Source organism: Physella acuta, unplaced genomic scaffold, assembly GCF_028476545.2.
Source record: "Physella acuta isolate Inbredline_101_S28 unplaced genomic scaffold, ASM2847654v3 ptg001330l, whole genome shotgun sequence".
Lineage (NCBI taxonomy): Eukaryota > Metazoa > Mollusca > Gastropoda > Physidae > Physella > Physella acuta.
Genome location: NW_026732845.1, coordinates 22501 through 37500, shown reverse-complemented (window position 1 = coordinate 37500; position 15000 = coordinate 22501). Strand labels below are relative to the sequence as shown.

Sequence of the window (15000 nt, the reverse complement as noted above, 5' to 3'; positions counted from 1 at the left end):
GCGATAACCAAGAGATTACTGTATTACAATTATAAATGAAAAGAAGGAATTAAAAATTAAACATTACTTTCCCAAACTTTTCCAGTTCGCAGCCAATAGAATATCAATTTGTAGTCTATCACCGGCTATGGGGCTGCGCTTAAATCCCCAGTAGGTAACCGCGGGACTTAACTGTAACAAATATTTAAAAACAGTTTAAAGGTAAAGCAAGTATAGTAGAAGGGGCAGCGGGAATTCAAGAAAAAAATTACAAAAAAATAAAAAAAATAAAAATAAAAAAAAACAACAACAACAAACTGTAATAATAAGCGTTTATATTATGCTCCGACAAAAAAAAACAACCAAAAAACAACTTGCTTTCTTTATAAAAGCACCGAGCCCTCATTAAATCTATTGCTTATTTTGGCGACCAATGCGTTTATTAAAGAAAGCAAAATAATTAGTTGTACTTAGTTTTAAAATTTCAGTCAATTTGAATAGTTATCATGCTTAAAGTTTTTTTTCACACTTTTTTCTTTTCTACTTTTGAGCTATTCGTTCTCAATGAAGTCTACACCAAATACAAAGTGGGTTCAACTTCATTCACCACAGTCCGTTCACTTTAGGTCAAATATCCAACCCAGTGTATACCTAGGCGTGACATTAATGTCGCTCTATACAATTGTGGTGGTGAGGTGTTTAGGGGGGGGGGAAGATAACCTACTCAGAGTGAACATAGCGTCAGTTTTTAGATGACTGTTCTAAACATACATATATATTACACAAATATATATTACACAAATATATATTACAGAAATAGATTTAAATAAGTAGCAGTGGTATTATGACGATATTTTTTTTACAGAGGGGTCCATGGGGAGGGGGGTTATAACTGTTTCATATAATTTGTAATCGTAATCACTATCGCTCAAACTGTAAGAATACTACTACTTCATCGTGATGACGTTGTTGACCTTGTCAAAATTTCCCCACCACTACCCATTTTGCTCATAAGTAAATTTAAATAGAGGTGCCACATCAGTTATATTTGTTTCTGTATTGTAATTTTTAAAGAATTAATCACACGATTCAAACTGTATATATAAAGTAATTATGTGTGAAGTTTTATGCATAACATTTTCTAATTCAATATTTCGTAAGCAAATACATTATACAGTTGCCTTAAACTTAACAATCCTCTTGCCAAGTGGTACTACCGTAGAGGTTTTTTAAACATTGCAATGCATCGTAAGGGTTATTTTTAGAATGGCAAACTGATGCAGCTGTTAATACGTGTTGTAAACGTAGACACTACTAGACTAGTACAGTAATGCTTAATTGCTGCATGAAAAGAAATCTTGTGATTTACATAGATGAGCCGACCAAAAATATTTTTTTAACAAATATCATTGTTTAAAACTTTGAGTTTAAAAAGTTTCCAAAAAGGCGCCACTTTGCTGAAAATGGCCAGAGGGGGAGCGGCCGCTCCCCCTGCGTACGCTACTGCCAACAGCGTTACCAACAGTTCACCATCGTTAGATAGCTGATCGAGCAATTGCTGTTATTTATTCTTGTTATTTTCACTTTCAAAAATTGAATTGAGTAGTTTTTTAAATAAACGTTCATACTTGCACTATCATCAGCGACGAATGGATCTCAAAAAACCCAAATCGCTGCATTAGATGGTTTTAAAATTGCGGTACAAGATTAGCCACAAACAAAGAAACAAACAAAGAAACAAATAACGGAACAAAAAAGGAAACAAAGAGACAGACAGAGAGATGGACGGGCTGACGGTCAGACGGGAGGGCGGACAGACGGAAAGGCAAACGCACAGATGAACAAACAGACATAGAAACAGAAATGGTGTACTAAATAAAAAGCTTATAAAAGGAGCTTATCAAAGAACTATTAGTCTTTATTAGAATAACTTTATTTTTTAATTACTTTTTCGTAGAGCACTGTTTTCCGCTCTTTATGGGGGTGGGGGGTGGGGGGGGGGGGGATATCACGAAGAGTTTCTTGACGGTGGGGGGGGGGGGGTGGTTGTCAGTACTGTCTAGTACTAGTACCAGACTAGTACCATCACCCCCACCTTGCGAAGCTACAGCTTATTAATAAGAAACGAAGCTTACCATTGATTTATCCACCTAAAAGAAAAAAAACAACAGAAAAATTGACATTCGAAAAATCCGAAAATTATAAACAACGCACACAGAAAAACGAAACGCTGACATACCCACATACAGACAAAAAAATTCCTAAGGCAGGGAAAAACATCCGAACATAGAAAAAAAAACCGGGAGGGATCTCCCCTAAACTTTCTCGGATATTCTAATATAAAACTACGAGGGATGGCAACTCAGGACATAGACAATATTTGTAATCCATTTTTAATTACTTAAACTTTTTATAATAGAATTGAATCTCTTAAAAAAATAGAATTGCACATCAAGTGAACGCCTAATAAAATGTGCATAATAGTGCGGGATATTATTAGTACTTTATAAATTTACGTGCATTTTTTGAGAAATCGGAAATAGCGTAAATTATTATTTCCGTTCAACGGAAATTACTCACAATTTGATAGAAGGTAGAGAATTAGATCTTTTACTTACATGTGAAATTTCATTTATTTACCTGAAATAGTACTCAAGTTATTGGCTTTTTTAAATTTTAAAGTAGAAAATTTCCGGTTATTGGAAATCGCTCAAAATTTGATACGGATCTACGATTTTGATAAAATACTTATATATGAAATTTCATCAACCTAGCTGTAACGGTACTCAAGTAATCGTGTTTACACACAGACACACACACACACACAGACACACACACAGACACACAGACATACGGACAAGATTGCAAAATTATGTTTTTTCGTATCAGTGAGGTGTAAAACGTCGAGATTTGTTAAAATCTCGATTTTTTTTTGCACTATTACAATACTTTCTATATACTTCGTATATACGAGAAAGTAAAAAACAACAACTTACAAATTCAGTCCAATGTGTAATCTCCACTTTTCCAGAAATCTTCATAACATATTGCGCTTCTCTATGAAAAACGCCATTATACTGGCAGAATAATACGTCGTCAATGTAGATCTGAGGACATAAAAAACAACAATTAATGGATGGATATGTTGGAGACATGTCTCGGGGTGGGGTTGGGGGATGGAGCGAAGGAGTCACTCCTACGTGAGTACTATAACGCCGATGTTCGTTTTAAAGAACGCCATTCATTGTGGTGGGTTACTATAATCGTTGTCCAATCAGGCGCGTCCATGAGCTCGCTGTGTTCCCCCGTGAGCACTACTGCGCCTACTTTCATTTTAAAGAGCACCCTATACCAGGGACACGGTGGGACACTACAAAGCAAGCAAAGTGATACATCAGGCGCTCCTGCAGTAGTGTAACCGGCGTTAATGACACCTGAGCAGTTGCCGTGGTGTGCTGTACCTCACTATTACAGAGGGTGGTTAACGTACACACAAGGCGTTCATGCAGCACGCCCACTGGGCGGGAGTGTGGACAAACTCGCACCCAAAAACAAAGATCCGGTGCAGCGTCAGCGATGTTTACACTTAAGTAACTCAGTTCTAGAAAACTAGGTCACACATCTAAAAAATACACGACTGATAACGTGCTGGTGAAATGTTGCGCCGCTCTGGTGGGATGGACTGGATAGCAGCGACGCGCGCCGGGTGAGCTAAAAAAAAAAAGCTAAAAAAAAATTATAAAAATGATTTAGCAAATTTCGATAGGCCTATATTATTCTCGTAGGACAGCGTGGTCGAATGGTAGCGTGTTCGTCTTCCAAACCGAAAGATTTGAGCCAGTGTTCCTGGGTAAAGTCGTAGAACCATCTTGAGTCCATCCAACACTGGGGGTACCTAACTCACGTTAGGGAAAATAAAAGCAGCTGGGTGGGATGACGCTAGTTTAGTTTAGAAGTCAAGTACATGATAGAAACAGAGTATAGCTTAGTTAGTTAAACAGACCAATAGAAACACAGGAGCTAACCCGGTCACGTGAGATCATCAGCTGACCACTGGAGCGAGGGAGAACAGACGGTGGTAGATATCGGTAGAAAGCAGACGGTGATAAGTAGCGCTAGGGTAAAGATGTAAAAGTTAGAGGTAGATAGTGTGTTAGGGATGCGCAGTTAGATAGAAGTGTTTAGTTAGTTGTATTAGTAGACATCATATAGTATAGACTAGTTAGATAGAAGTAGGAAGTTATTTTGTGTAAATAAAGAACATCATGTCCTGAATTGGACTTGTGTGTGGTGATTTCACACAAAACTATACCAGGCCCGTGTTCATCATTATCACCCCCCCTCACACTGGGATAGTGCGGATCACACTATCCTTTCACATACCGAGATCACGGAAACAGGTGAACTCTACTTCAGCTGTCCCGTAGGCCACAAAGTCCGAAATGGATCTTCACAACTATATATTTCTCAGAATTATTTTCCAATTTTATTCGTATTTTTTATGGGGTGAGGGGGGGGGGGGGTTGCGGGTGGAAACACTTCCCTCATTACCATTCATAGCAACCCCGTAGATCCACCGTTCTCGTACCTCAAATCTAGACTGCCCGGTGATAATTTTCATGGAGAATTCGCCCCCTCTCTCAAAAGGCATCACTCCACTTGTCAGCTCCGAACTCCATTTTCCGTTCAGCCGATGCGACCTGGCCACGTGCTGTTTATCAAACCGCGCCCTGAAGTGAAGCACTTTGTCCATGGTACAGAGCACATTAGTGCAGAACTCAATTGTAAATCTGTTAACACAATTAAAAAAAAATTCATACAAAATAACAAGCTTTTATGTAATAATGCACTAGAAAGTAGAAAATAAATTATACACTACTATTTAAAAAACTATAAAGAAAAGCGTGGGTCTTTTCCTAAATATTAGACACTACTATTTAAATTACTATAAAGAAAAGCGTGGATAACTTTAGTATCTATTGGATACCTTTACTAATATTTAGGAAGAGACCCATTACGCGCCTATTGAACGTGATGACACGTGTAATTGCCTTTCTCTGCCCTGTCTTATCGTAGAGCCCTCCTCGCTCAACGCCCAAGAGGGCCTTAATGACGCGTATATTATGGATAGCGTAGACTAGAGGTAAAGAACTAGACTGCTGACCCAACTAAAAACCATCGCGCACCTATTGAACGTGATAACGCGCTTTTGACGTGTGGATAGAACTGCCTACTAATTCAGTCCAAATTTTAATTACTTCATAAAAAAGTTAATTAGGAACCCAATCAAGTCAAATTGAATGTCACGATGCATTGCCTTTATGTCTTGACTCACGTATCAATTACGAACCGTATCTGTCAGTTAGAACTGCCTGCAATTTCGCACGAGCGTTTCGATCTAGACTGACGACAGACTGACGACAGACAGAGGAATAAAAGCTTGTAAAAAACTGATTTATCAATGAGAAAATTAAGAAAATGAATCATCGTGTGTATAATTTACAAAAAAAATTAAAGTACCTAATGCTATTTGCTGCCGTTTTAATTATCACGAGAGTGTTAAAAACATTATGAATTGTATAAAATGAGTGCCTTTTCAGACCAATGGGAGTTTATCTGTTTCAACGTATCTAAATTTTATTCAGATATTCTTTTCTACAGCCCTGGGGATGGGGGTCGCAAGGGAGAAGGCACTTGAAGCTTTCGTGGGAGGGGTTTGGTACTGGTTTAAGAATATATATATTTATCCATATATATATATATATATATATATATATATATATATATATATATATATATATATATATATATATATATATATATATATATAATATATATATATATATATATATATATATATATATATATATATATATATATATATATATATATATATATATATATATATATATATATATATATATATATATATATATATATATAGGGAGAAGGCATTTGAAGCTTTCGTGGGAAGGGGTTTGGTACTGGTTTAAGTATATATATATATATATATATATATATATATATATATATATATATATATATATATATATATATATATATATATATATATATATATATATATATATATATATATATATATATATATATATATATATATATATATATATATATATATATATATACATATATATATATATATGAGAGAGAGAGAGAGAGAGAGAGAGAGAGAGAGAGAGAGAGAGAGAGAGAGAGAGAGAGAGAACACTTATTGAGGTTAAAAACTGTTGAGATTAAAAATAATTGTTTGGTCAGTTCTTATGTGAAAAGTCGCGTTCAGTTTCCTCGGCCGTAGTCTGATAGATACTAGAGGGAACGGAGTGGTCTGGCAGGAGAACCCACGGTTGCTAATTCCAAAAGATCAGGGTTCGAACCTGCGGGCAGACGAAGCTAGTTAGCTGGGGACGGTAACCCATCTAAGAGAGAAAACTCCAAAATCAAACAGCTTCTGCCTTGAGGTTTGTTCTTGGGCGGACACCAGCCATGGAAGCAAATCAGCAAATCCAGAAAGAAAAACAGGCTGAAATAGGAGTCATCGGGCCATATGGCGTAAAATGACATAATATTCATTTGAGTTGAGGAAATCGCTTTCTATCTTGTTAGTATTAACGAAGAATAAGATAGCTGCTTATTCTATATGGGTCACACGTCTACGGGCGTGAACATGGCATTCTTAGTATATACATACGGGTGAGCAGTCGTTCGACGTTCTCAAAACAAATAGTTTAAAAACAAAACAAATAGAAATTTTTCAAAACTATATGGCGATAATTGTTTGCAGCTAACTATGATAATTAATTCGCATGGCGTAAATTCTTAAAATAACATTTTCCTGTTTGTCTGAACATAAAAAAATATCGCTAAGCTGGATTATACTTCACGATGGATATTTTGTGAATAAAGTAATGGCTATTGTCTGAAATTTAGAGGAAAAACTGTGAACAGAAATAATGGCTATTGTTTGAAATCTAGAGTGAAGATTGTTTATGAATAAAATGATGGCTTTAGGCTGAAATCTAGAGTGAAGATTGTTTGCGAATAAAAAGATGAAAGCTAGAGAGGATTGTTTGAAGTAAAATAAAACAAAAAGTGTGGGTTTTGTTTTAATTTATTGAAACATGCAAACAGCCACTCGCCTGCGGGAGTCACGTGGGATACGAATGTCCAAGTGGTATTGTAAGGAGTTGACTCCTTGCCAGAAAAATAGGTTGTAGTCTAAGGGGGCGTCGAACTGTAAGAATTAATAATTGTTACAGTTACACAATAATTGTTACAGCTACACATGATTCTTACAGCTACAAATAATTTCGAAACTTTCGGGTAAGCAGGCAAGCGCTCTACCGCTTGTCTCGAGTTCGAATCCGAGTTCAAGTCAGTGAAACGTCACTGAGTTCACCCAGCTTTGATGAGTACCTGACTCAAATTAGTGAAAGTAAAGGCGGCTGGGTATACTTCTTACCATATTATCCCTTCATATGCAGAGGTAAAAAAACATATGAACTTTGCCTCATCTGCCCAATGGATCGCTAGGTCTAAAGAGGATTTTTTCTTTTTCTTAACTCCGTATCATTGGTAGAATGGGACAGCGTGGCCTAGCGATGGAGAGCAAGACTGCTGACCCGAAAGTCTCGAGTGCGAATCCAGATTTAAGTCAGTAGAATGCCCCTGAGTCTACCCAACTCTGATGGGTACCTAACTCACGTTAGGGAAACAAAGGCGGCTGGGCATAGTGCTGACCAAACTATCCTTTCATATGTCTCTGAAGAAGAAGAACTCTACTTCACCTTCCGCATGGGTCTTGGACACTTGGGCATGAACTGAAAAAGATGATGATCATTGGTATAGTTTAGTTACCTGTGACTTACCTTGATAGAACAGGTAGCTGTCCCAACTAGCAGCAGTAACACGAAAGGTAATCCCATGCTCTCAAAATATGCCTCTAAGCAGAACTTGACCTTACACAAATATTTAACAAATATATTTTATATAAAATAAAACAACTACTGCAATTTAGATAATAATTAAAACGTTGTGTAATTTGTTAATGGGACGGCATGACCGGACGGTAGAGCGCCCGAATGCTAATTTGAGAGTCTAGAGTTCGGATCCCGTGCTCGAGTACACCCAGCTCTAAGGTAGGCGACTGAGTCATGTTAGGGGAAAGTAGATCAGACGGCGTGGCCCAGCGGTAGAGCGCTAGACTGCTAATTTGAGAGTCTAGAGTTCGGATCCCGTGCTCGAGTACACCCAGCTCTAAGGTAGGCGACTGAGTGATGTTAGGGGAAAGTAGATCAGACGGCGTGGCCCAGCGGTAGAGCCCTAGACTGCTAACCCCAAAAAGTGTAGAGTTCGAAACCGGGTTGAAGTGAGTAGAAAGTCCCTGAGTCCTAACCATGTGACTCCCTGAATCCTAACTCACGTTAGGGAAACAAAGGCGGCTGGGTATAGTCCTGTCCGCGGTCATTGAAACAGACAGCTTCATCTGCCCGTGTGTCTTGGGCACAAACTGGGAAAGGTATGATGATCAGAAGTGACTGGACCGACCACATCTTGTATCGTGGTCACCTGCGGTAATGACTGACTATACTTTAGGTAGGGCTAGTTTAAAGACATTTTTAAATGAACCCTTCAGAGGCTTTAAAACCCCGGCAGGAGACCTGTAGGTCAATAAATTATATTTTTAAAAATTTTGTCCGGGGTAGAGGAGGGGGTGGGGTACATGGGGGTGGGGGGGGGGGGGGCAGTGCTCAAGGGAAACTCAGCTCCATAGACCTCAGACATTAATTGTAGGCCTACATAGCCTTGGTGATGGTAGTGGATGAGAATCACTTTTAATTCGTCTTAGAAAGACAAAGCTAATATTAAAAAACACAGAGAAAACAAACAATATCATAATCACAGCTTTGTCAAACCTTTTAAACAACATCTTTCCCATCTAGGTTGAACAGGTTTGGCTGAACCTCCACAATATCGCCTTTAAACAAAGAAGCTTCCCATCTTATCGACGGTAGTAAATGTTAGGAAATCTAGCCGGACCTGGTTAGCCGGTCACAAGCAAAGCGGTTAATTCAAATTTATAACACAAAAAACCCTCATGCTTCTTATTGACAAATCTGGCTACTGTATCGCATCGTTTGGCATCGGTGCGATCTGGTACGTGCTCAGCATTTAGCCTCTGTTGCTGCAAGTGCGCATCGTGTTATTGAATTGTACTTTACCATCTGGTAAAACACGTCAAAAAATGCGTGACCTCTATCAGCTATCTGTGATTCTGTGCCAAGTGTATTAAAAGTGTATTAAAACACGGACATAACTGGGTTAATATATGCAGTTGTTTCCGGGTGTTTTACCTTGAAGGATGTCAACATTGTTTATTATCGCAGGGTCTTGATAGCTGAGTCTTGACCAAAAAGATATCTTTATATTTTATTCTAAAGTTAACTTTTATTTTATTGACGTAATATTTTTTTATCCAAACTAATTAACACTTTAGTTATTCCAGGAATATAGCAGGGTCTTGATAGCTGAGTCTTGATACAAAAGGATATCTTGTAAGACATATTTTATTCTAAAGTTAACTTTTATTTTATTAACGTAATATTTTTTTATCCAAACTAATTAACACTTTAGTTATTCCAGGATTATAGCAGGGTCTTGATAGCTGAGTCTTGATACAAAAAGATATCTTTATATTTTATTCTAAAGTTGACTTTTATTTTATTAACGTAATATTTTTTTATCCAAACTAATTAACACTTTAGTTATTAAGGAAAGAGATACCCCCCCCCCAGCATAACAGAATTACAAGTAATTTAATAATGTCAGATACAAAATATTTCAGTGTATGTTTTGAAGTTTGAAGTTAGGTATAGAGCTAGCGTGATAAATGGGATCGGAGTTTCTTAATGGCAGAACGAGATGGTATTTATATAGTAAACATATATTTTTACTAGTGTCCGCCCCCCCCCCCTCCCCCCCCCCTCCCGGAAAATGTTGATTGGAAATGTTTGAGTTGATTGGAATGAGGGTTAGAAAGGGGTACATTTTGGTTATTTTTTTTTAAACTCGGAAACTCTATTCAAGGATCCAACTATTTAACTCATATCTCAGCCCGTTGGGGGATATATATATATATATATATATATATATATATATATATATATATATATATATATATATATATATATATATATATATATATATATATACTAGCTGCATCCCGTGCTCCGCCACGGTAAATCTTTTTAAAATATACCAACTTTGGAACAGAACAAAACAAACAAAAACACAACACAAACACAAACAAAACACAACCACAACACAACACAACCACATTACAACAACAACACAATCACAACACAACCACAACACAACCACAACACAACCACAAAACAACCACAACACAACCACAACCACAACACAACCACAACCACAACACACGGTAAATCTTTTTTAAGTGTACCAAGTTGGGAACAGAACAAAACTAAATACAACACAAACGAACGCAAAGAAAAAACAAAAACGAAAAAACAAACACAACACTCAACATAAACTCAATTTAAATGTAATCATAAAGGCATATTGCTCACAGTCTATCCCGTAGCGCCAAATCGCGCCCTCTCCGAGCGCCGGCGGAAAATTTCGATTTACACCCTCCCACCTCCCTCAAACTTTCGATTTCCACCCTCCCCCCCCCCCCCCCTCTTGCTACGCATCTGTTATAAAACCCCTAGCTTTTCCGCAAATAAATTAAAGGCAGTATTTAGAATATCCGTGTTTTACCGACCATATTGCACTTTATAAATTCATGCATTTTTTTCAGTACTTTTAAAAATTGACAATAAAGTTTCATGACTAAAACCATTGCGCACCTAATGAACGTGATGACTTAATATAGTAATGGAGAATAGTTGATTAAAAATTATAATTAGTAAACAGTACATTCAGTGAATAAAATAAATAAAAGATAGCCTTTTATCAATCAATGTGCTAATAATAATATTCCAACAATAATGTACTCTTACACGTCAGCATAATTTGCATTCACATTTTGCTAATTATATTATTCCAACAATTATTCCGTCTTGCAGATTTTGCATTCACATTTTTAGCGTGAGTTCAATTTATCTTTGAATTACCTCCATTGGCAAAATTACTAAGCAGTTTAATTAGATTTTTCTACCCTACTGTTATTATGTTAATAAAATGTATCCACTTTTTCTGGGAATATTAAAGAAAACTATATTTGACATTGATCCTTTTAATATGTTTTAGCAATGTGCGTGTATTTAATATTCTCTTTACGTTATGCAAAATTGTACAAACAGTGGAAATTATAAAATAGCTCTATGCCGCTATATAAACAAACCCTACTCTAATACTTATAATAAGACACTGCGGTGCACTGAAAAGCACAGCATGGTGCGTAGTTTACTTTTATAGTCCCAAAATCTATAGCGATGACGGACGGAAGGAAGGAAGGAAGGACAGACACAGCCCGCTTATATTATAGATATACTAGCTGCATCCCGTGCTCCGCCACGGTAAATCTTTTTTAAATGTACCAACTTGGGAACAGAACAAAACTAAACACAACATAAACGAACGCAAAAAAAAAAAAAAAAAAAAAAAAAAAAAAAAAATACAAAACAAAAAAACAAACACAACACTCATAACATAAACACAATTTAAATGCAATCATAAAGGCGTATTGCTCACAGTCTAGCTCGTAGCGCCAAATCGCGCCCTTTCCGGTGATTTGCACCCCCCTCAAACTTTCGATTTGCATCCCTTTCCCCCTCCTCCCCCCCCGCCCTAAAACTTTCGATTTCAACCACCCCCCCCCTCGCAAATTTTTTCCAACCCACTTTGGCGCCCCCTAAGGTCGGCACCCGGGGACATATGCCCCCCCCCCCCCCCATCGCTACGCCTCTCCTATAAAACCCGAAAGATAGAATAATAATTAGAAAACAGCATAAATAATAGGCAGTATTTAAAATATCCGTGTTTTACCTACAATATTTCACTTTATCCATTCACGCATTTTTTTTCCAGTACTTTAAATCTTAAAAATTTACAATAGAGTTTCATAACTAAAACCATTGCGCACCTAATGAACGTGATGACGCGCCTATAATAGTGCTGAATAGTTGATTAAAAATTATAAGTAATAAATAGTAGGGCCTACATTCAGTGAATAAAATAAATAAAAGATTGCCTTTTATCAATCCATGCTAATTATAATTTTCTAACAATAATTTCCTCTTACACATCCGAATAATTTGCATTCACATTTTGCTAATTATATTATTGCAACACTAATTCCTTCTATGACGAACGTATATTTGCATTCACATTTTTTATTAGCGTGAGTTTAATGTATTTTTAAATTACCTCCTTTGTCAAAATTAGAAAAGAGTTAAATTAATTTGATTTTTCTACTTATGTTATTAAAATATATCCATTTTTTCTAGGAATATAAACGAAAATGATATTTAACATTAATTTTTTAAATATGTTTTAGCCATGTGCGTGTATTTAATATTTTATTTAAGTTATGCAAAAGAGTAAACACAGTGGCATTTATAAAATAGCTCTATGCCTCTATATAAACAAACGCTACTCTAGTAGCTATAATAAGACACTGCGCTGCACTGAAAAGCACAGCATGGTGCGTAGTTTACTTTTATAGTCCCAAAATCTATAGCGATGACGGACGGAAGGAAGGAAGGAAGGACAGACACAGCCCGCTTATATTATAGATATACTAGCTGCATCCCGTGCTCCGCCACGGTAAATCTTTTTTAAATGTACCAACAGAACAAAACTAAACACAACACAAACGAACGCAAAAAAAAAACAAAAAAAAACGAACAAACAAACACAACACTCATAACATAAACACAATTTAAATGCAATCATAAAGGCATATAGCTGCATCCCGTGCTCCGCCACGGTAAATCTTTTTTAAATGCACCAACTTGGGAACAGAACAAAACTAAACACAACACAAACGAACGCAAAAAAAAACACAAACGAAAAAACAAACACAACACTCATAACATAAACACAATTTAAATGCAATCATAAAGGCATATTGCTCACAGTCTAGCCCGTAGCGCCAAATCGCGCCCTTTCCGGTGATTTGCACCCCCCTCAAACTTTCGATTTGCACCCCTGTCCCCCCCCCCCGCCCTAAAACTTTCGATTTCCACCACCCCCCTCCCCCCCGCAAATTGTTTCCTACCCACTTTGGCGCCCCCTAAGGTCGGCACCCGGGGACATATGCCCCCCCTCGCTACGCCTCTCCTATAAAACCCCTAGCTTGTCCGCAAACCGAAAGATAGAATAATAATTAGTAAACAGTATAAATAATAGGCAGTATTTAAAATATCCGTGTTTTATCTACAATATTTCACTTTATCCATTCACGCATTTTTTTTCCAGTACTTTAAATTTTAAAAAAATTACAATAGAGTTTCATAACTAAAACCATTGCGCACCTAATGAACGTGATGACGATTGACGCGTCTATAATAGTGCTGAATAGTTGATTAAAAATTCTAAGTAATAAACAGTAGGGCCTACATTTAGTGAATAAAATAAATAAAAGATTGCTAATTATAATTTTCTAACAATAATTTCCTCTTACACATCCGAATAATTTGCATTGACATTTTGCTAATTATATTATTGCAACACTAATTCCTTCTATGACGTCCGTAAATGTGCATTCACATTTTTTTTTATTAGCGTGAGTTTAATATATTTTTAAATTACCTCTTTTGTCAAAATTAGAAAAAAAGAGTTATATTAATTTGATTTTTCTACCGTACTGTTATTATGTTATTGAAATGTATCCATTTTTTTCTGGGAATATAAAGGAAAATGATATTTGACATTGATACTTTTAATATGTTTTAGCCGTGTGTGTATATTTAATATTTTCTTTAAGTTATGCAAAAGAGTAAACACAGTGGAAATTATAAAATAGCTCTATGTCGTTATATAAACAAACCCTACTCTAATACTTATAATAAGACAATGCGATGCACTGCAAAGCACTACATGGTGCGATGTTTACTTTTATGGTTCCAAAACCTATAGCGATGACGGAAGGAAGGAAGGAAGGAAGGAAGGAAGGAAGGAAGGAAGGAAGGAAGGACTGACACACTACCAGCAGCGTTATATTATAGATATATATATATATATATATATATATATATATATATATATATATATGTATATATATATATATATATATATATATATATATATATATATATATTTATATATATATGATACCAATTTTATGTGACCAATGTTGGGTTGGGAAAGTGAAAGTGAACTTCACAATACAAGCTTTGCAATCTTCAAATGATTTTTGTTCTGTAGAAGAATACTTTTTAAACCTGTATAAACAATTAAATCGTAAAAAGAAACACAAAGGCTTATTAACTTTTCAACAGCTTTTAATCGCATTTTCCGTATACCTTTATTTCAGAATATTTCCACCAATGTCGATTCGACAAGACAAAAAGAACATTAGTCTAAACAAAAAGTTTAACCGGAGAATTTTCCTTGGAAGAGGATCTGCCCGGTCTGGTTGTCGCGCAGGAAGTAGGCGAAGGCGTGGTCGGCGTTGAAGACCTCGGCAGGGGGAGACATGATGGCGAGGGATACGATGCCGATGACGGTGGCGGCGGCGGCCACGGTTCCAGTCTCTGTGACGTCAATCATGGCCTTGTGCAGGACCTGGCTGATGAAGATTTGTGCTGGGGAAACAGGGAGGAGGAGGGTGGGGTGGGAGTCACATGATAAGGTCGTTTTTTTTTTCTATCCTTCCTGTTGGGGGATGTTACTACGGTGTTATAATATACAAAACTTGATGACCCACTTGATTGTCTACTTAGTGACCTACTATGATGACCCACTTGATGACCCATCTGATGACCCATTTAATGCCCCATTTGATGATCCACTTGATGACTCACTATAATG

General features: G+C 36.6%; 2 protein-coding genes across 2 annotated transcripts in view; both read right to left on the bottom strand.

The window, feature by feature from the left end:
• The window catches only part of LOC131958490 (uncharacterized), an 11568-nt gene extending 3646 nt beyond the window's left edge, over positions 1-7922 (bottom strand). The window contains exons 1-6 of the mRNA XM_059323567.1: positions 7866-7922; positions 7137-7231; positions 4568-4769; positions 2976-3086; positions 2115-2129; positions 68-171 (exon numbers count right to left, since the gene is read on the bottom strand). Coding sequence (XP_059179550.1) covers positions 68-171; positions 2115-2129; positions 2976-3086; positions 4568-4769; positions 7137-7231; positions 7866-7922 — 584 coding nt within the window. The remainder of the gene's footprint in view (positions 1-67; positions 172-2114; positions 2130-2975; positions 3087-4567; positions 4770-7136; positions 7232-7865) is intronic.
• A 6528-nt stretch (positions 7923-14450) lies between these two features.
• LOC131958505 (serpin B6) overlaps positions 14451-15000 on the bottom strand; it is a 7794-nt gene continuing 7244 nt past the window's right edge. Inside the window, exon 8 of the mRNA XM_059323591.1 lies at positions 14451-14774. Coding sequence (XP_059179574.1) covers positions 14563-14774 — 212 coding nt within the window. The 3' untranslated portion in view covers positions 14451-14562. The remainder of the gene's footprint in view (positions 14775-15000) is intronic.